Genomic DNA, 15000 nt, shown 5'->3' on the forward strand with positions numbered 1-15000 from the left:
TCTCAGATACAATGATTTGCCATTTTTTGAGATTCTTTGCTATTTCCTCCAAGAGGTTTGTCCTACTGAGATCAGCTTTCATCACTTCTCATGTCATCATGGATCTTTGTCTTCGACAAGATTCTTTCTCTTGGATCTCTTGGTACTTCTCAACCCAACTACCCCCTGCCATTCCCTCCATAAACACCTACTCCTTTTGTTAGCATGGTCTCTTCTTTGCATAAAGCATAAAAAGTATCAAAGACCACTCTTGCAGAGAGCAGTTCAGCAGTAAACAGTAGCATAGGAATATCAGCTTATTCTTCCTATTCCATTCTTCCTCATCATCATCATTTAACATTCACTTTTCCATGTTTGCAAAGGTCAGACAGAATTTGTCTAAAAAATCTTTATGTCCAGATGCCCTTTTTGTTGCCAACAGATGCCCTTTACTTGTTTCTAAGCAAAGTAATATTTTCCCAAGATCAGACATGTTTACCATGGAAGAAAGGAAGCAATACTTCTTGTATGATAGTGACACTTGCTTACAACTATCACATGACATCAAAACAAGGATGCACGCACACGTACACACACTCAATAGGCTTCTTTTAGTTTCCATTCACCAAATCCATTCACAAGGCTTTAGTCAGCCCAGAACTATATTAGAAGATGCTTGCCCAATGTACCACACTGTGGGACTGAGCCTGAGACCACATGGTTAGAAGACAAGCTTCTTAACCACATAGCTACGCCTGCATCTATTTTCATTTTCATATAAAATAGAGAATCATGAGAAAATCAGCTGATGTTTCTCTCCTGACCTTCAAATCATTCTCAACTTCAAGTGATAACTAAACACATATTTATTTCTATTCCTTATCATCACATTTCATTTTAAACAATCCCCTGTATTTATTGACTTATTTTGTGTCATTTGTTTCAAAAACTTCATTTTTCATTTTGTTACAGGAGGTTGAACCAGAGCAATGGCAGAAATTACTCTTCCGAAAAATAGGAGACAGCAAGTTGAGCAGTAATATTGAGCTAAACAGTGAAAAGAGTATTGAAAGAATCGTATCAATGGCCAGAGTTATGTTTGGACTACATATGGTAAGAGATGACTATATGTCTAACAATTATTTCTTTATGCATCAAATATTGGGTCATCCCATATATTTCTTTTATTTTTCAAAATTAAGATAAACCAAAGTTCTTTTTTAATCTAAAATATACTCTCCTTCATTTTCTACAATGCTCTTCCATCTATCTGGTTGACTTGTCAGGCCCCACTTCCAAAATTCTCTTGTCCATGATGAAAAATACTTCTCCAGTGCTGCTCTGGCCTTATCTACAGAATTCATATTTTTTTCCATTTCAATGATTTTGAGAACTGTAAAATAAATGATAATCAAATAAGTCAATGTCTAGCAAATACGGTGGGTGGGGCATCATTTCCCATTCAAATTGCTCCAGCTTTTGGCTACCGCATAATTGTCACATATTACATTTACAGATATATATATATATATATATATATATATATATATAGCATGGAGAACGGACGTTAAACGACGATGATATATGGATCAAATCAAATCAAATCAAACCAAATCAAAATAGCTGAACATCAATGGAATTTGTATCCATGTGGTACCAGTGCCGGTGGCACATAAGAAAACCATCCGAACATGACTGTAGCCAGTACCGCATCGACTGGCCTCCGTGCTGAGGGCACGTAACAAACACCATCCGAGCGTGGCCGTTCACCAGCCTCATCTGGCACCTGTGTCGGTGGCACATAAAAACACCATCCGAGCGTGGCCGTCTGCCAGCCTCGTCTGGCACCTGTGTCGGTGGCACATAAAATCACCCACTACACTCTCGGAGTGGTTGGCATTAGGAAGGGCATCCAGCTGTAGAAACACTGCCAGATCTGACTGGCCTGGTGCAGCCTTCCAGCTTGCCAGACCCCAGTTGAACCGTCCAACCCATGCTAGCATGGAAAGCGGACGTTAAACGATGATGATGATGATAATGATATCATCATCATCATCATCATCGTTTAACGTCCGTTCTCCATGCTAGCATGGGTTATGCAAATATATATATATACATGCATACTAATGTATATGCTTGGTGGGGTGTAATACATACATTTGCATCCATGTCTACATACATTTCTGCCCGTGTGTGGGGGGGTGCGTATATATATATATATAATATATATATATATATATATAGCATGGAGAACGGACGTTAAACGACGATGATATATGGATCAAATCAAATCAAAATAGATGAACATCAATGGAATTTGTATCCATGTGGTACCAGTGCCGGTGGCACATAAGAAAACCATCCGAACATGACTGTAGCCAGTACCGCATCGACTGGCCTCCGTGCTGAGGGCACGTAACAAACACCATCCGAGCGTGGCCGTTCACCAGCCTCATCTGGCACCTGTGTCGGTGGCACATAAAATCACCCACTACACTCTCGGAGTGGTTGGCGTTAGGAAGGGCATCCAGCTGTAGAAACACTGCCAGATCTGACTGGCCTGGTGCAGCCTTCGAGCTTGCCAGACCCCAGTTGAACCGTCCAACCCATGCTAGCATGGAAAGCGGACGTTAAACGATGATGATGATGATAATGATATCATCATCATCATCGTTTAACGTCCGTTCTCCATGCTAGCATGGGTTATGCAAATATATATATATACATGCATACTAATGTATATGCTTGGTGGGGTGTGAATACATACATTTGCATCCATGTCTACATACATTTCTGCCCGTGTGTGGGGGGGTGCGTATATATATATATATATATGTATGCATAAAAGTATGTATATACATGTATGTTTCTGTGTTTGCCTCATACACGCACAAAACTTCACAACTGATGTTGGTTTGCTTACCTCATCTTAATTTAGTAGTTTGGTAAAAGGAGCCACCTTTACAAGTACCAGATTTATGATAAGTACTGAAGTAGATTTGTTTGACTAACTCTACAAAGTTGTGCTCCAGCATGGCTGTAGCCCAATGACTGGAGCAGGTAAAATAGTTAATTAGTATTAAATTAGATCTGTATTAAAAACAACTCAGAACTGTTTGATGAATGATAACTAAAGAGAATTGTTACATTTGCAGGTTGAACATCCATCTCTTGGACTTAAGGGTGCTTGGAGAAAAGTCATCTCGTCACAAAGAAAACGTGCTGTGATGGCTTGTTTCCGTATGGTTCCACTTTATGGCTTACCAAGGTAAGAATTACAAATTTATCATTTCATATAGTTAAACATCAATAATTCTATAAATGCAATAAATATTTTGCTTCCTCAAGCCCTGTCTCTCCCCCTCTCTCTTTCTCTCTCATTACCATCTCTCTCTCTTTCTTGTCCTTATATCTCCCTACCTACCTCCCCTCTTTCTCCCTCCCTCCCTCTCTACATCTCTCTCACAGTCTCCCTCTCTCTCTCTCTCTCTCTCTCTCTCTCTGTCATTGTAAAACACATCTTCGTTCTTATTGGTGTTTCTCCTACTTCACTAAACAACTAGGGAGTCTCTATGCAAATCGTTCAACTTGCTAGAAAAAGAATCATCATCATAACCATCATCATTTTACATCAGTTTTTCATGTTGGCATGAGTTGGACGGCTTGACAGGAACAAGCAAGGCAGAGAGCTGCTCCAGGCTCTAGTTGTATGTTTTGGCATGGTTTCTATGGCACCACCCCTCAACAGAGTGTTCTGAGTGCATTTTACATGGCACTAACACAGATGCTTTATACAAGGCACTGGCACAAGTACCTTTTACGTGGCATCAGAAACCAGTGCAGTTTTATGTGGCACCAACACAGGTGCTTTTTGCATGGCACCAAAAAAGAATACTTTGGACAATGTGATTTGCCAGGATGCACATTGCCTCTGCAAAACACAAGCCATTCATGGCTGGTGTCTCATTTGTCATAAGTTTGTTCCAGTAGAGACACTGAAAGAAGTAAACAACAATATAATTTATATCATAACGAGCTGATTTCTATTACAAAATTCATACATCATCATCATCATCATCATCATAATCATCGTTTATTGTCCATGCTAGCATGGGTTGGACGGTTTGACCGGGATCTGGTGAACCAGATGGACGCACCAGACTCCAATCTGATCTGGCAGAGTTTCTACAGCTGGATGCCCTTCCTAACACCAACCACTCCAAGAGTGTAAGAACAATAAAAATGAAATATATTTATTCTAATAATTCCTGTGATGATATCAACATTTTTCTAAACAATTCCAGCTAAATTTACACTGTTTTTAGTGGTGGTGGGGGGGTCAGTGAATCTGGTTGGCCTATTTAAAAAAAATATAAATGCGCCCTTTTAAAGCCTAGCCAGGTTCATGGGTCCAGTTTCCCAGTTTCAATGACGTATGTGTTCCCCAGCTGGAAGGGATGCCAGCCCATCACAGCGTTACTCATTTTTGCCAGCTGAGTGGACTGGAGCAACATGAAATGAAGTGTTTCGCTCAAGAACACAACGTGTTGCCCGGTCCAGGAATCGAAACCACAATCTTACGATCATGATGCTGACATCCTAACCACTAAACCACATGCCTCCATAAAATAAATGTGCCCTTTTTTAAAGCCTAGCCAGGCTCATGGGCCCAGTTGCCTGGTTTGTATGGCGTATGCATTCCCCAGCTGGACGGGACACCAGTCCATCACAGCATTACTCATTTTTGCCAGCTGAGTGGACTGGAGCAACGTGAAATGAAGTGGTTTGCTCAAGAACACAGTGCATCATCCAGTTCAGGAATTGAAACTACAATCTTACAATCATGATGCTGACACCCTAACCACTAAGCCATGTGCCTCCACTGACCTATTTAGTATTTGTTTATTATGAAAATGGTAAAGGAAAATGTCAGTTGGTAGACTGAATGAAATTAATCTGTCACACCCCCAGTTATTTTTATTAAAACAGACTCATATATTACACTCAAATTTCTGATGAAATTTTTAAGACAATCTACAGACAGGTCATGGCTGATACATCGATCATGCCAGACAGCTATCTTTTATCTTTCCTTTATCTATTACCTGTTTCAGTCACTAGACTGTGATCATATGGGTCACCACCTAGAAAGGTTTTACTCAAAACACTCAACCACAGTACTTAGTCTTATTTTTATCATGTTCTTTCCCTGCACTACCGAGCGTAGCTCTGTGTGCTTTGGGTATGTGCTGTGATTTGTTGTTATACTCTTATTGTTACTGTATTGAAAGTGTTTTATGTAGGATGTGTGCAGTGCCCAGTAGTACAATTTTGTGTATGTTATATGTGTTTGTAAGTCCTAGTGTTTTTGTTATGTATTTGTCTGAATATTTTTTTATCATATCTGATGTTCCTATTATGATAGGAACTGTTTCAGTTTTTAGACTCCACATTCTGGTTACCTCAATTTCTAGGTCTTTGTATTTTGAAAGTTTCTCCATTTCTTTTTGAGAAACGTTGTCTTCTGTTGGTATTGATACATCAATTAGAAAGCACTTTTTCTTGATTCTCTCTGACAACTATATCTGGCCTATTTGCCTTAATTTCTCTATCTGAACGTGTTGACATAGCCCAAAGCATGGTTGCTTTCTCATTTTATTATTATTATTATTATCATTATTATTATTATATTATTATTATTTTTTTTTTTTTTTTTTTATTATCATTATTATTTTTAATATTGTTAGACATCGAGCCATGAACCTATTTTTGAAGGCGTATCGACTAACGTGGCTTGCAACAGAAGAAGTCAGTAAAAATGTTCTTATTGAAGATCTAACTGTAAGTAATACTTTTATACACACACACACACACACACACACACACACACAAACACACACACATACACATGTATATGTATGTTGCTTCATGTGAAATGGATAAGAAAGATATGTTCGATGTATGGTGTAGAGGATATGGTAGTTTTATTGAAACTGTGTTTGTTTCATGATCTGAATTTCATGCCTCTGGAATTTGATTCGGGCCACTGTTTCCCTTGGAGGTCACAGAGATGTGAAACTCAAGTCGTAAGACAAACTCTGTGTTAGTTTCAATAACAGAAAAATCTATGTGTGCCTGTATGTATGCATATTTAGAGGGGAAAGAGAAACTGTTAAATAAATAATAATGATAATTACTATACTCTGCATGTTTGTGTTTTGTGTATGCATGTGATTTGTGGGGAAATGTATATATATTGTATGTGTATGTGTGTGTGAAGGTGCATGGCTTAGTGGTTAGGGCATTCGGCTAACGATTGTAAGGTTGTAAGTTCGATTCCCAGCGATGCGTTGTGTCCTTGAGCAAGACACTTTATTTCATGTTGCTCCAGTCCACAGAGCTGGCAAAAATGAGTTGTACCTGTATTTCAAAAGAGCCGGCCTTGACACACTCTGTGTCATGCTGAATCTCCCTGCGAACTACGTTAGGGGTACGCATGTCTGTGGATTGCTCAGCCACTTGCACGTTAATTTCACGAGCAGGCTGTTCCGTTGATTGTATCAGCTGGGACCCTCGTCGTTGTAACTGACGGAGTGCTCCTTTATGTGTGTGTGTGCACATTTGTGTGAGAGCTTGAACTTGCACTTATACACATTTCAGCTTCATAATAAAACAATATTTAATCATGAATATAATGCTAAATTTGTATTTTTATTGCATAACTTATTTTATTATACATGATTTTGTTCTTTTTTTTATTTTCAGATTGCTAAAGAGGAAGAAGAAGAAGTTGAGAAGAAAGAAGTAGAGGAAGACAAAAAACCAGATCCTCTCAATCAATTAATCATTGCATTATGTCGAGGTGCAACCAAAGAACAAAGTGATGGCCTCGAAGCTGACGAACTCTATATGGCTTATGCAGATATAATGAGTAAAGTAAGTGAAATACATTTTTATTTGCTGTGTAAAAATGCATGGCTAAGTGGTTAGGGTATTCAGTTCATGATTATAGGGCCGTGAGTTTGATTCCTGGTGACATGTTGTATCCTTGTGCAAGCCACTTTATTTAACATTGCTCTAGTCAACTCAGCTGGCAAAAATTAGTAAGTACCTGTATTTCAAAGGATCAGCCTTATCACATTCTGTGTTCCACGCTATCTCCCTGAGAACTATGTGAAGTGTACACGTGTCTGTGGAGTGCTCAGCCACTTGCATGTTAATTTCATGAGCAGATGTTCCATTGATTGGCTCGACTGGAACCTTCATTGTCATAACTGAAGGAGTGCCAGTTAAAGACCATAGATGTGCTGGGATATTAAACATAATCCAATCATTAAAAAATCAGGGTTTTTTTTTTCATACTGAATACAGTTACACTGTGTAACACGATTTTTGTCCTTGGGTTGCAATTGTTATTTTCTATTTGCTTACCCCTAGAAAATATGAAAAATAGCTACTATTCAAACTTTGCTTTTGTTATGATATTATTCAAACTCCAAAGAATCTCTCTCAACACATGGCTACGATGTTCCCCCACTATTCCTGCTCATGATCAGAGATGCACATATTGTCAGCTACTAAGGGGTATGTTCAAGTGATTAAAGTCAAACAAATCTGTGGTACAGAGTAGAATATTTGCTCTAATGCTATTTCTGTTTAAGCAACTCAATGCTGAATCTTGTCTGAAATATAATGGAAAATAGGTCAGTTTCAAACCATTGATGTCCAGGTAACAAAAGCAAAGTTTGAAAGGACTAGTAGATATTTCCTTTGATTTCTATATAGAAGCAAATAGAAGATAACACTTTCTGACCAAAGACCAAAAAATATATCAAAATTTTGTTTCAGTGTTATTAAACATAACTTTCTCCCAAAGATTTTTATTTGTAAATATTTTATCAAAATATTTTTAACCATCATCATCATTGTGATTTAACATCCATCTTCCATGCTAGCATGAGTTGAATGGTTTGACAGGAACCAACAATCTAATGGGAAGACTATACCATTATCCCAAAAACATGAACATAAGAGTTTTGATACCAATTAAAAATATAAACAAATAAATATATTAAATTATCCTAAAATATTTGATTATTGTAATAATGTAACATCTATGATTAATGCTATAATTCAAAACATTATTTTTTGCAGAGTTGTCATGGTGAAGATGAAGATGATGATGATGATGGAGGGGATGATGCCACTACATCACTGCAGGTAATTATTTGTGTTTTACATATTACCATTTATTTTATATTTGAGATCAAATAAGTGAATTTGATTACATATTGAAATTTAAAAAGAGAATTCTATTCTATGATAATTAATGCCTTAATCTAAAATATAACTGAGGATTTGATACATACATATATATATATATATATATATATATATATATAATATATATATATATATATATGTGTGTGTGTGTGTGTGGTGTGTGTGTGTGTGTGTGTGTGTGTGTATAAATATATAGATAGATGAGAGGTCTGTGTAAGCATTAGAAATATATTGGAACTGTAATGAGCAAAAATATAAAGAAAATAGATAACACAGGAGGGACAAGTTTTAACAAATTTTATATTAGGTTAATTTTGTACAAGGAAGTTTAGTAATATAAGCAAGTCTTAACGTTTCAGCAGTTAGTCTTTCATCAGAATAAAAGGATAGGAGGAATAGGAAAAAGGAAGGAAGAGTGATTGAGAAGGAAAGAAAATAATTGAGAATTTCGAAGCCAGCTGGGAATGCAATTCTGTGAAGGAATTAAGAAGGGTGAAGGATTGGTGTATGAGTGCACATATATAAGAGTGCATCCATTTTTTGAGATTTGCATAAAGAACAGGTAATGGTGTGTGTGTGGGGGTTTTTTTGGTGGAGGGGGTAGAAGTGCAGATGTATAGTAATGTAGGTTAGTGTAGTGTTTTGGTGTGTATATTTAATTGTATTGTGTATGAGAAGGAAAGAAGACAGTGGGTGTGAGTGAGAGGAATGTGGAGGACATGATAAAAGTATGTGCAAGGGTATAGGTGTGAGGTGTTGTTGCATGAAAGAAAGACATGAAAGGGAGAGAAAAGATGGAAATTCAGGAAAAGAAAACTGATGAAAGAATAATAGAAATGTTGGAGAAAGAATAACATAATACAACACTAGTACAAATTTTTTTTGTGTGCGTGTGCTGTGAGAGAAGAAAATTAGTAAGGTGCCAATATCTTCACTTCTATGCTTTCCTCACACAACCTAACAATCCAATTACAAACACCTACACACACATACACACACACACACACACACACACACTTGTATGTATATATACATATATATATCTATTATTTATCTACATGCATACATATAGATAAATAAGAGTGAGAGAAAGTTGTGGTGAAAGAGTACACCACCTCCTGCCGAAGCCTCATGGAGCTTTAAGTGTTAGTTCTTATTCAAGGTTACTACTGTTCCCAATGGACTGAGGGGATATGTCTCATATTCCCTTTTTTCTGCTTCTTCAGTAACATTTTTACTCCGGGTACAGATTGCATTTTATCAAGGAACCAGTGAATTTGGTTTGTACCCTGAAAGAAGAAAGGCTTCTTTCTGCTCAGTATTGTCTTCATTTCTTGTGAGAAGCATGACCAGTAGAGTAGGTGATTACAGGATGAACTGTAGTAAGATGGAGAGACATGCACAAGGATGAAAAGAGAGACAGAATTATTGGGGTGACAATGAGAAGAAATGGTAATACTAGACAGTATTGAGAGGAAGAAAAGCACAAATGAGAGAGAAAAAGAGAGAGAATGTGTGATGGATGGTCATACAAATGGTTTATGGTAAATGAGAGTACTGGATGTCAATAATGAGTAACCTGGAAGATAGATAGTAATGGCTAGAAGTATAGTATAGTAATGTTCACCACCTAGAGAAAGTGTTGGACAAATGAGACAGTGTTGGTAAGCAAGTAATGGATGTAATACCACTACAGTATTATAAATTAAGTAACAAATGATAGCTTTCAGTTCAGTATTTGTTAGTGATATTGAGGCAATCATTCATTCCATATTGTTAATGAGAAAAGGCTTTGAGGAATGAAATAAAAAAATAAAAATAGCAAGATTAATTTTCAAAATAACACCAGTTTGAAATATTTCAGAAAAAGTCGTATATACAGAAGATTTTGTTGTTTTTCCCTCCATTGTCACAAAAATATTTTTTATGGATTGGTGTTGAAATAGTTTTGATGAGTAACTGTATTGTTTGTGCATGTGTCTATGAGTGGTGGGTGTATGTAGACAATCAAGTTCTTTTTAAAACAACTTCTTTGCATATTATTGTAAATTATTGTGTAGTTTCTGTCTCATACTTCTTTCTGTTGTGGAAAAAATGCTGTAATACATGTTAGCCAAAAGAATTTTATTTTGTACTACTAGAGAACTTTATACTAATTTTATATGTTCACTAGATTTAGGGATCCATATTTATATTGATATCATTAAATGAATTTAATTTTTATAAACTCTTCCGAATTAAACACTAGTTATCAAATGGTAAAGCAAAATATGAGCATTGGTTCTTAATATAATGAAAAATAATTGCAATTTGCTGAAATAATTCAAATATTAGTCATTAACTAATTTTGTTTTATTTTTTCTTACCACATAATAACTTCATATTAGCATTTTAATTCTCTCTGCATTGAATATGTTAGCACTAACATAAGTATTGCTATGTTAGTTGAATGCTATAGTAAAGACAAGTACCTGGTGGAACTCAATTATAACTGGAGCCATTTCATGCCACCCTTATTACTAACATCTATGGAAAAGGCATAAATATACAATATCCCATTCTGCCACCCCTATAAATCACTTGTGTCAATATAAGAAATCGGTATTTCACATTAGGTATACAAAATTTGAATACTAACAACTTCAAACACAACAATCAAAGATAATAAAATTATATTTTTAACACTATTTGTCTTTTAACATTCTTCAAAACATCACTATTGGTTACAGAAATTATTCTAGACCAAAGAAACTATTTTAAAACGTTCATTCTCAAATTTATATTCTGAGAAGTTACAAAATACCATTTTATTTTCTAAATGATTGATAAAAGTTTTGTGTGATATTCATCATGTTTAAGTTACAAGCAGCATTGTCAGAGAAGTGTGAGTTGTATTATTGACTACTGTTTAATTTCTCCAATGTTTAGTAATGTTTGGCAGACAGCAGATGTATTAATTTTTATTGTTTTTTTTTTCCTTTTATATTTCTGTTTCAAGCTTAAGTTTCTACATTGTTGCTTCTAGACACTTCCAAAACAAATAACAAAAATAGAATTGAGATATGCAACAGGATTTTAACAGCAATTATTTTATGCTAGATTATTCTGGGCATTTGGTGATGCATCTCTATAATTATATATATATATATATATATATATATATATATATATAGCCATGTAGTCTGCTTACTTGTTTTAAAATATTTTTCCTCTTTCGAATTTTTTATATTAATTATTAGTTCTCATTAAACTTTCTAAAGACTTGATAAAATAGATATTCAGAATCACCCTCTCAATCTTTACATAAAGTTCTATCCATTATTGCTAAGTAGCTTTACATTTTCCCTTGTGTTTATGTTTGAGAGAGTGTACGTATATTCATGCATGTGTGTATGTTTGCAAATGTCAGCTTTTAAACAAAATTCTTAAGTATCTTTCATTCTCCATATTAAACAATATGATATCTAAAATTAGATTTAATGAATTACACATCTTATGAAGCATTTTATATTGAGGTTCAATATATTAAAAATTTCAAATATCAAATCTAAACTCCCTTTAAACGATGTTTTATGTATTCTCAATTTCAAAATTTGTTAACTCTACAACCATTGATTTAGTGGAAATTTAATCAGGTAAGCTTTAAAATGCAACACATGTAAGTATTCATGTAAATGAATGATATTTTTCTAAATATTCAGTATTTTTATCATCTTCACAGACTTGTATCCATCAACAATTCAACTTTAAATATAGATATAGTCTAAATACACTTGTGAACTGAACAAAATTTCAAGTTCTAGCATGGAACCAAATGTAATTTATGTATTTCAAAATAAATCTGCATTCCAATTTTTTCACTAAGTAATATAGATACTATCACTATAATGTATTATCACTGTTAGAAATATAGAAAAGTGTTTCTCTTTTTCCAGTGTAACCTCAAAATTTACCTAGTATGTTAATATCTTTGTTAATTGTTAACTTACACAGTATTTTTACCAGGCTTTATCAAATGAAAGATTTTTTTTAATATCTACACATAGATTCTTATTTCTAGAATATTATTTTTCTTCAAATTACTTTTTATTTAAAATAATGTATATATGTGTATATATGTATGTATGTATGTATTCATATATATATATATATACATATATATATACATATATATATATATCTAATTATGTATACATACATGCATATATAGAGATAGATAGAAAGATAGATAATTATAAATATATACATACGTGCATATCTATCTATCTATCTATTATACAACCATGCACACATATCTGTATATATATATAAGATTATATATGTACATATATGCATATATATATATATATATAATTGTATATATACATACATAATTATAATTATATATATGTATATATATATAATTAAAATTATATATATATATATATATATATATATATATATATATATATATATATATGAAATAATATAATATAAAATTTCCAAGCAAAAGCTTTTCAAAAAATGTCCAAACCAATGCCTTCGAGAATCTTTTTATTTCCTCCTTAGTCTTTTTACCAATGCCTGTTCTTCAATAACTTTCAATTCCTACAGATGGTGGAATCATAAAAGTAAACTAGAGAGTTTATGCTTTTCAGTAATTTTTTTAATGTTTCTCAAAACCCAATGTTTTTTTTTTATATATATATATATATATTTCTGTATGTTTTGTTTTTCACCTTAACATTTTAATGATTATTTTATTGCCTGAAGCTCAGACAGCATTGTACGACTGTCTTCAAGGTGCCCAGTGATCCAACCCATAGCGTAACAAATTCACAGCCATTAATGACCATTTCTTATTTTTGTATGCACTCTTAGATAAAGCTGGATCGACTAAAGGTACCTTTTTCACCACCCGCAGTCTGTAGATGCTAGTTTTATGTGTGTTGCTAATAGTGTCTAGATGTAGTGCTAAACATATAAATCGTCTATCTTTTATGTTTAATTAGAAAGCTAGGTGTTCTTGTATGATTGTATTATGTATAATTATATGTATCTATATTTTCCATGGTTCTTTGCTAGCTATCTTTGTATAGAAATCCTTTGAAAGTCAATGTGTAACCATTGAAATCACTAGTGTGTATATTATCAAAATTTTTCTGTGTTTAATGTTGACCTTGTTATATATATATATACATATATATATATCATATTCTCTTCAACATTTAAAAAAATCTAAACTTCAACTTACCTTTCTCCTATATGTTATAAAGTTTTAAAAATTAATATAATTATTTATTTGAGGATAATTTTCTAAATTTCAACTTAAATTGCTATAATAAAATAAATATTTCAGTGTTTCATTAGTGAGTGGTAAATTCTCTACAAAGAACTAAAAAGGAATTATTTAATAATTTTAAAATTTATACTAATTAATGATAGTTAATTCCATACTGTTCACACTCAGGATATATCATGCTCATGTATATACATTTTTAAAAACAGAAGTTAGAGACTTTACTAACAATTATTACCTGATTAATTTAATTATTTATTAAAATCTTATCCTTCCTTCTTTTATAAAACATAACATAAAACATAAACCTCAAAATAAAATTAGCAATCAGTATAAAATATTGTCATAGACCATCTAGTATCTATTAATGTATGTACTTTTAAATACAAGACAGAATAACGTGAAAACACGAATGCAGTACATGAAAATGTGTAACTTTAAAGCAGCTAGAAAAATATTAATATAAAATATTTTGATGACAATATTTCCAAGGAGAATATGATATATGTACATATGTATATGCTGCTTTGTTTTTGATTTACTTGCTTGTGTACTGTTGTAAACACACAGCCACAAATATATTTATTTTATTTCTCTCATTCATGCAATGACATTAATATAAATATGCTGATTAAGTTTTGAAGCAGAGTCTTTTATGCTGATTCCATTTCATTTTAATAAATTTCACTTTTTTAGCCTTTTTTTCCACCACAACTCTAGTTAATTATATAAATATTATGTCTTGAGTATTCAAAAAAAATTACTGTCACTAAAAAAAGTCAATTTCTAATTATAAGAAAAGGAAGTAGAATTAGAAATTCTTTTTGCTTGATAAACATTATGCAATTTGTTCATTGAAAACTGCGTTTCCAATTAAATATCTTAATGTAGCACAAACAATTAGCTTTAAAAAACAAAATAAAGCTTGCTTCCTAATCATAAGATTTGATGCTTCCTAAAATTTTTCTATTTTCTAATCTAAAACATACAATACAAAATTATTCAAGTATATATATTATAACAATATATATATATATAACAATGATTTTTGCTTTTGAGTCTGATTCAATAATTACATCTATTGTAAAATATATTAAAAATTTCCACCCCAAAGGAATTTCCATCAGTTATCAGAAGAAATATGATTATTTCCATTTTTAAATTTGAAACCATCATTTTAGGCATTTAATTTCTTGATGGTATCCTTTTTATACTATTCTGTTATTTAAAAACATTGACCATTTTATCAAAATATGTCTTTGTTTTAATATAATTTTCAAAGGATTGATATTCATGATAGTCTTGATTAGAGGGTGATTTTTGACTTTGATGCCTATCAGTTTATCAGTATCATGCAGTTTTTTTTCTTAGTTCAACCTCATTTCTTTACCCCTTATTTTGACTAGTTTACAAGGAACAAAATAACACTATGGCCAATTCCCTTTATCAGTATATTCTGC

At 33.1% G+C, this 15000-nt stretch overlaps 1 protein-coding gene across 2 annotated transcripts in view; it reads left to right on the plus strand.

Moving 5' to 3' along the window:
• LOC115217695 (ryanodine receptor) overlaps nt 1–11939 on the plus strand; it is a 323697-nt gene extending 311758 nt beyond the window's left edge. Inside the window, exons 87-92 of one of the 2 annotated variants that reach the window (XM_036507726.1) lie at nt 952–1092; nt 3135–3247; nt 5727–5820; nt 6745–6915; nt 8134–8199; nt 11883–11939. In XM_036507726.1, coding sequence (XP_036363619.1) covers nt 952–1092; nt 3135–3247; nt 5727–5820; nt 6745–6915; nt 8134–8199; nt 11883–11924 — 627 coding nt within the window. In that variant the 3' untranslated portion in view covers nt 11925–11939. Of the gene's footprint in view, nt 1–951; nt 1093–3134; nt 3248–5726; nt 5821–6744; nt 6916–8133; nt 8200–8661; nt 8701–11882 lie in introns of those variants that run through there. The other variant, XM_036507727.1, reaches the window with a different exon arrangement.
• Nucleotides 11940–15000: the final 3061 nt, after the last annotated feature.

This window comes from Octopus sinensis, linkage group LG11 (assembly GCF_006345805.1).
Source record: "Octopus sinensis linkage group LG11, ASM634580v1, whole genome shotgun sequence".
In the NCBI taxonomy this organism is placed as follows: Eukaryota; Metazoa; Mollusca; class Cephalopoda; order Octopoda; family Octopodidae; genus Octopus; species Octopus sinensis.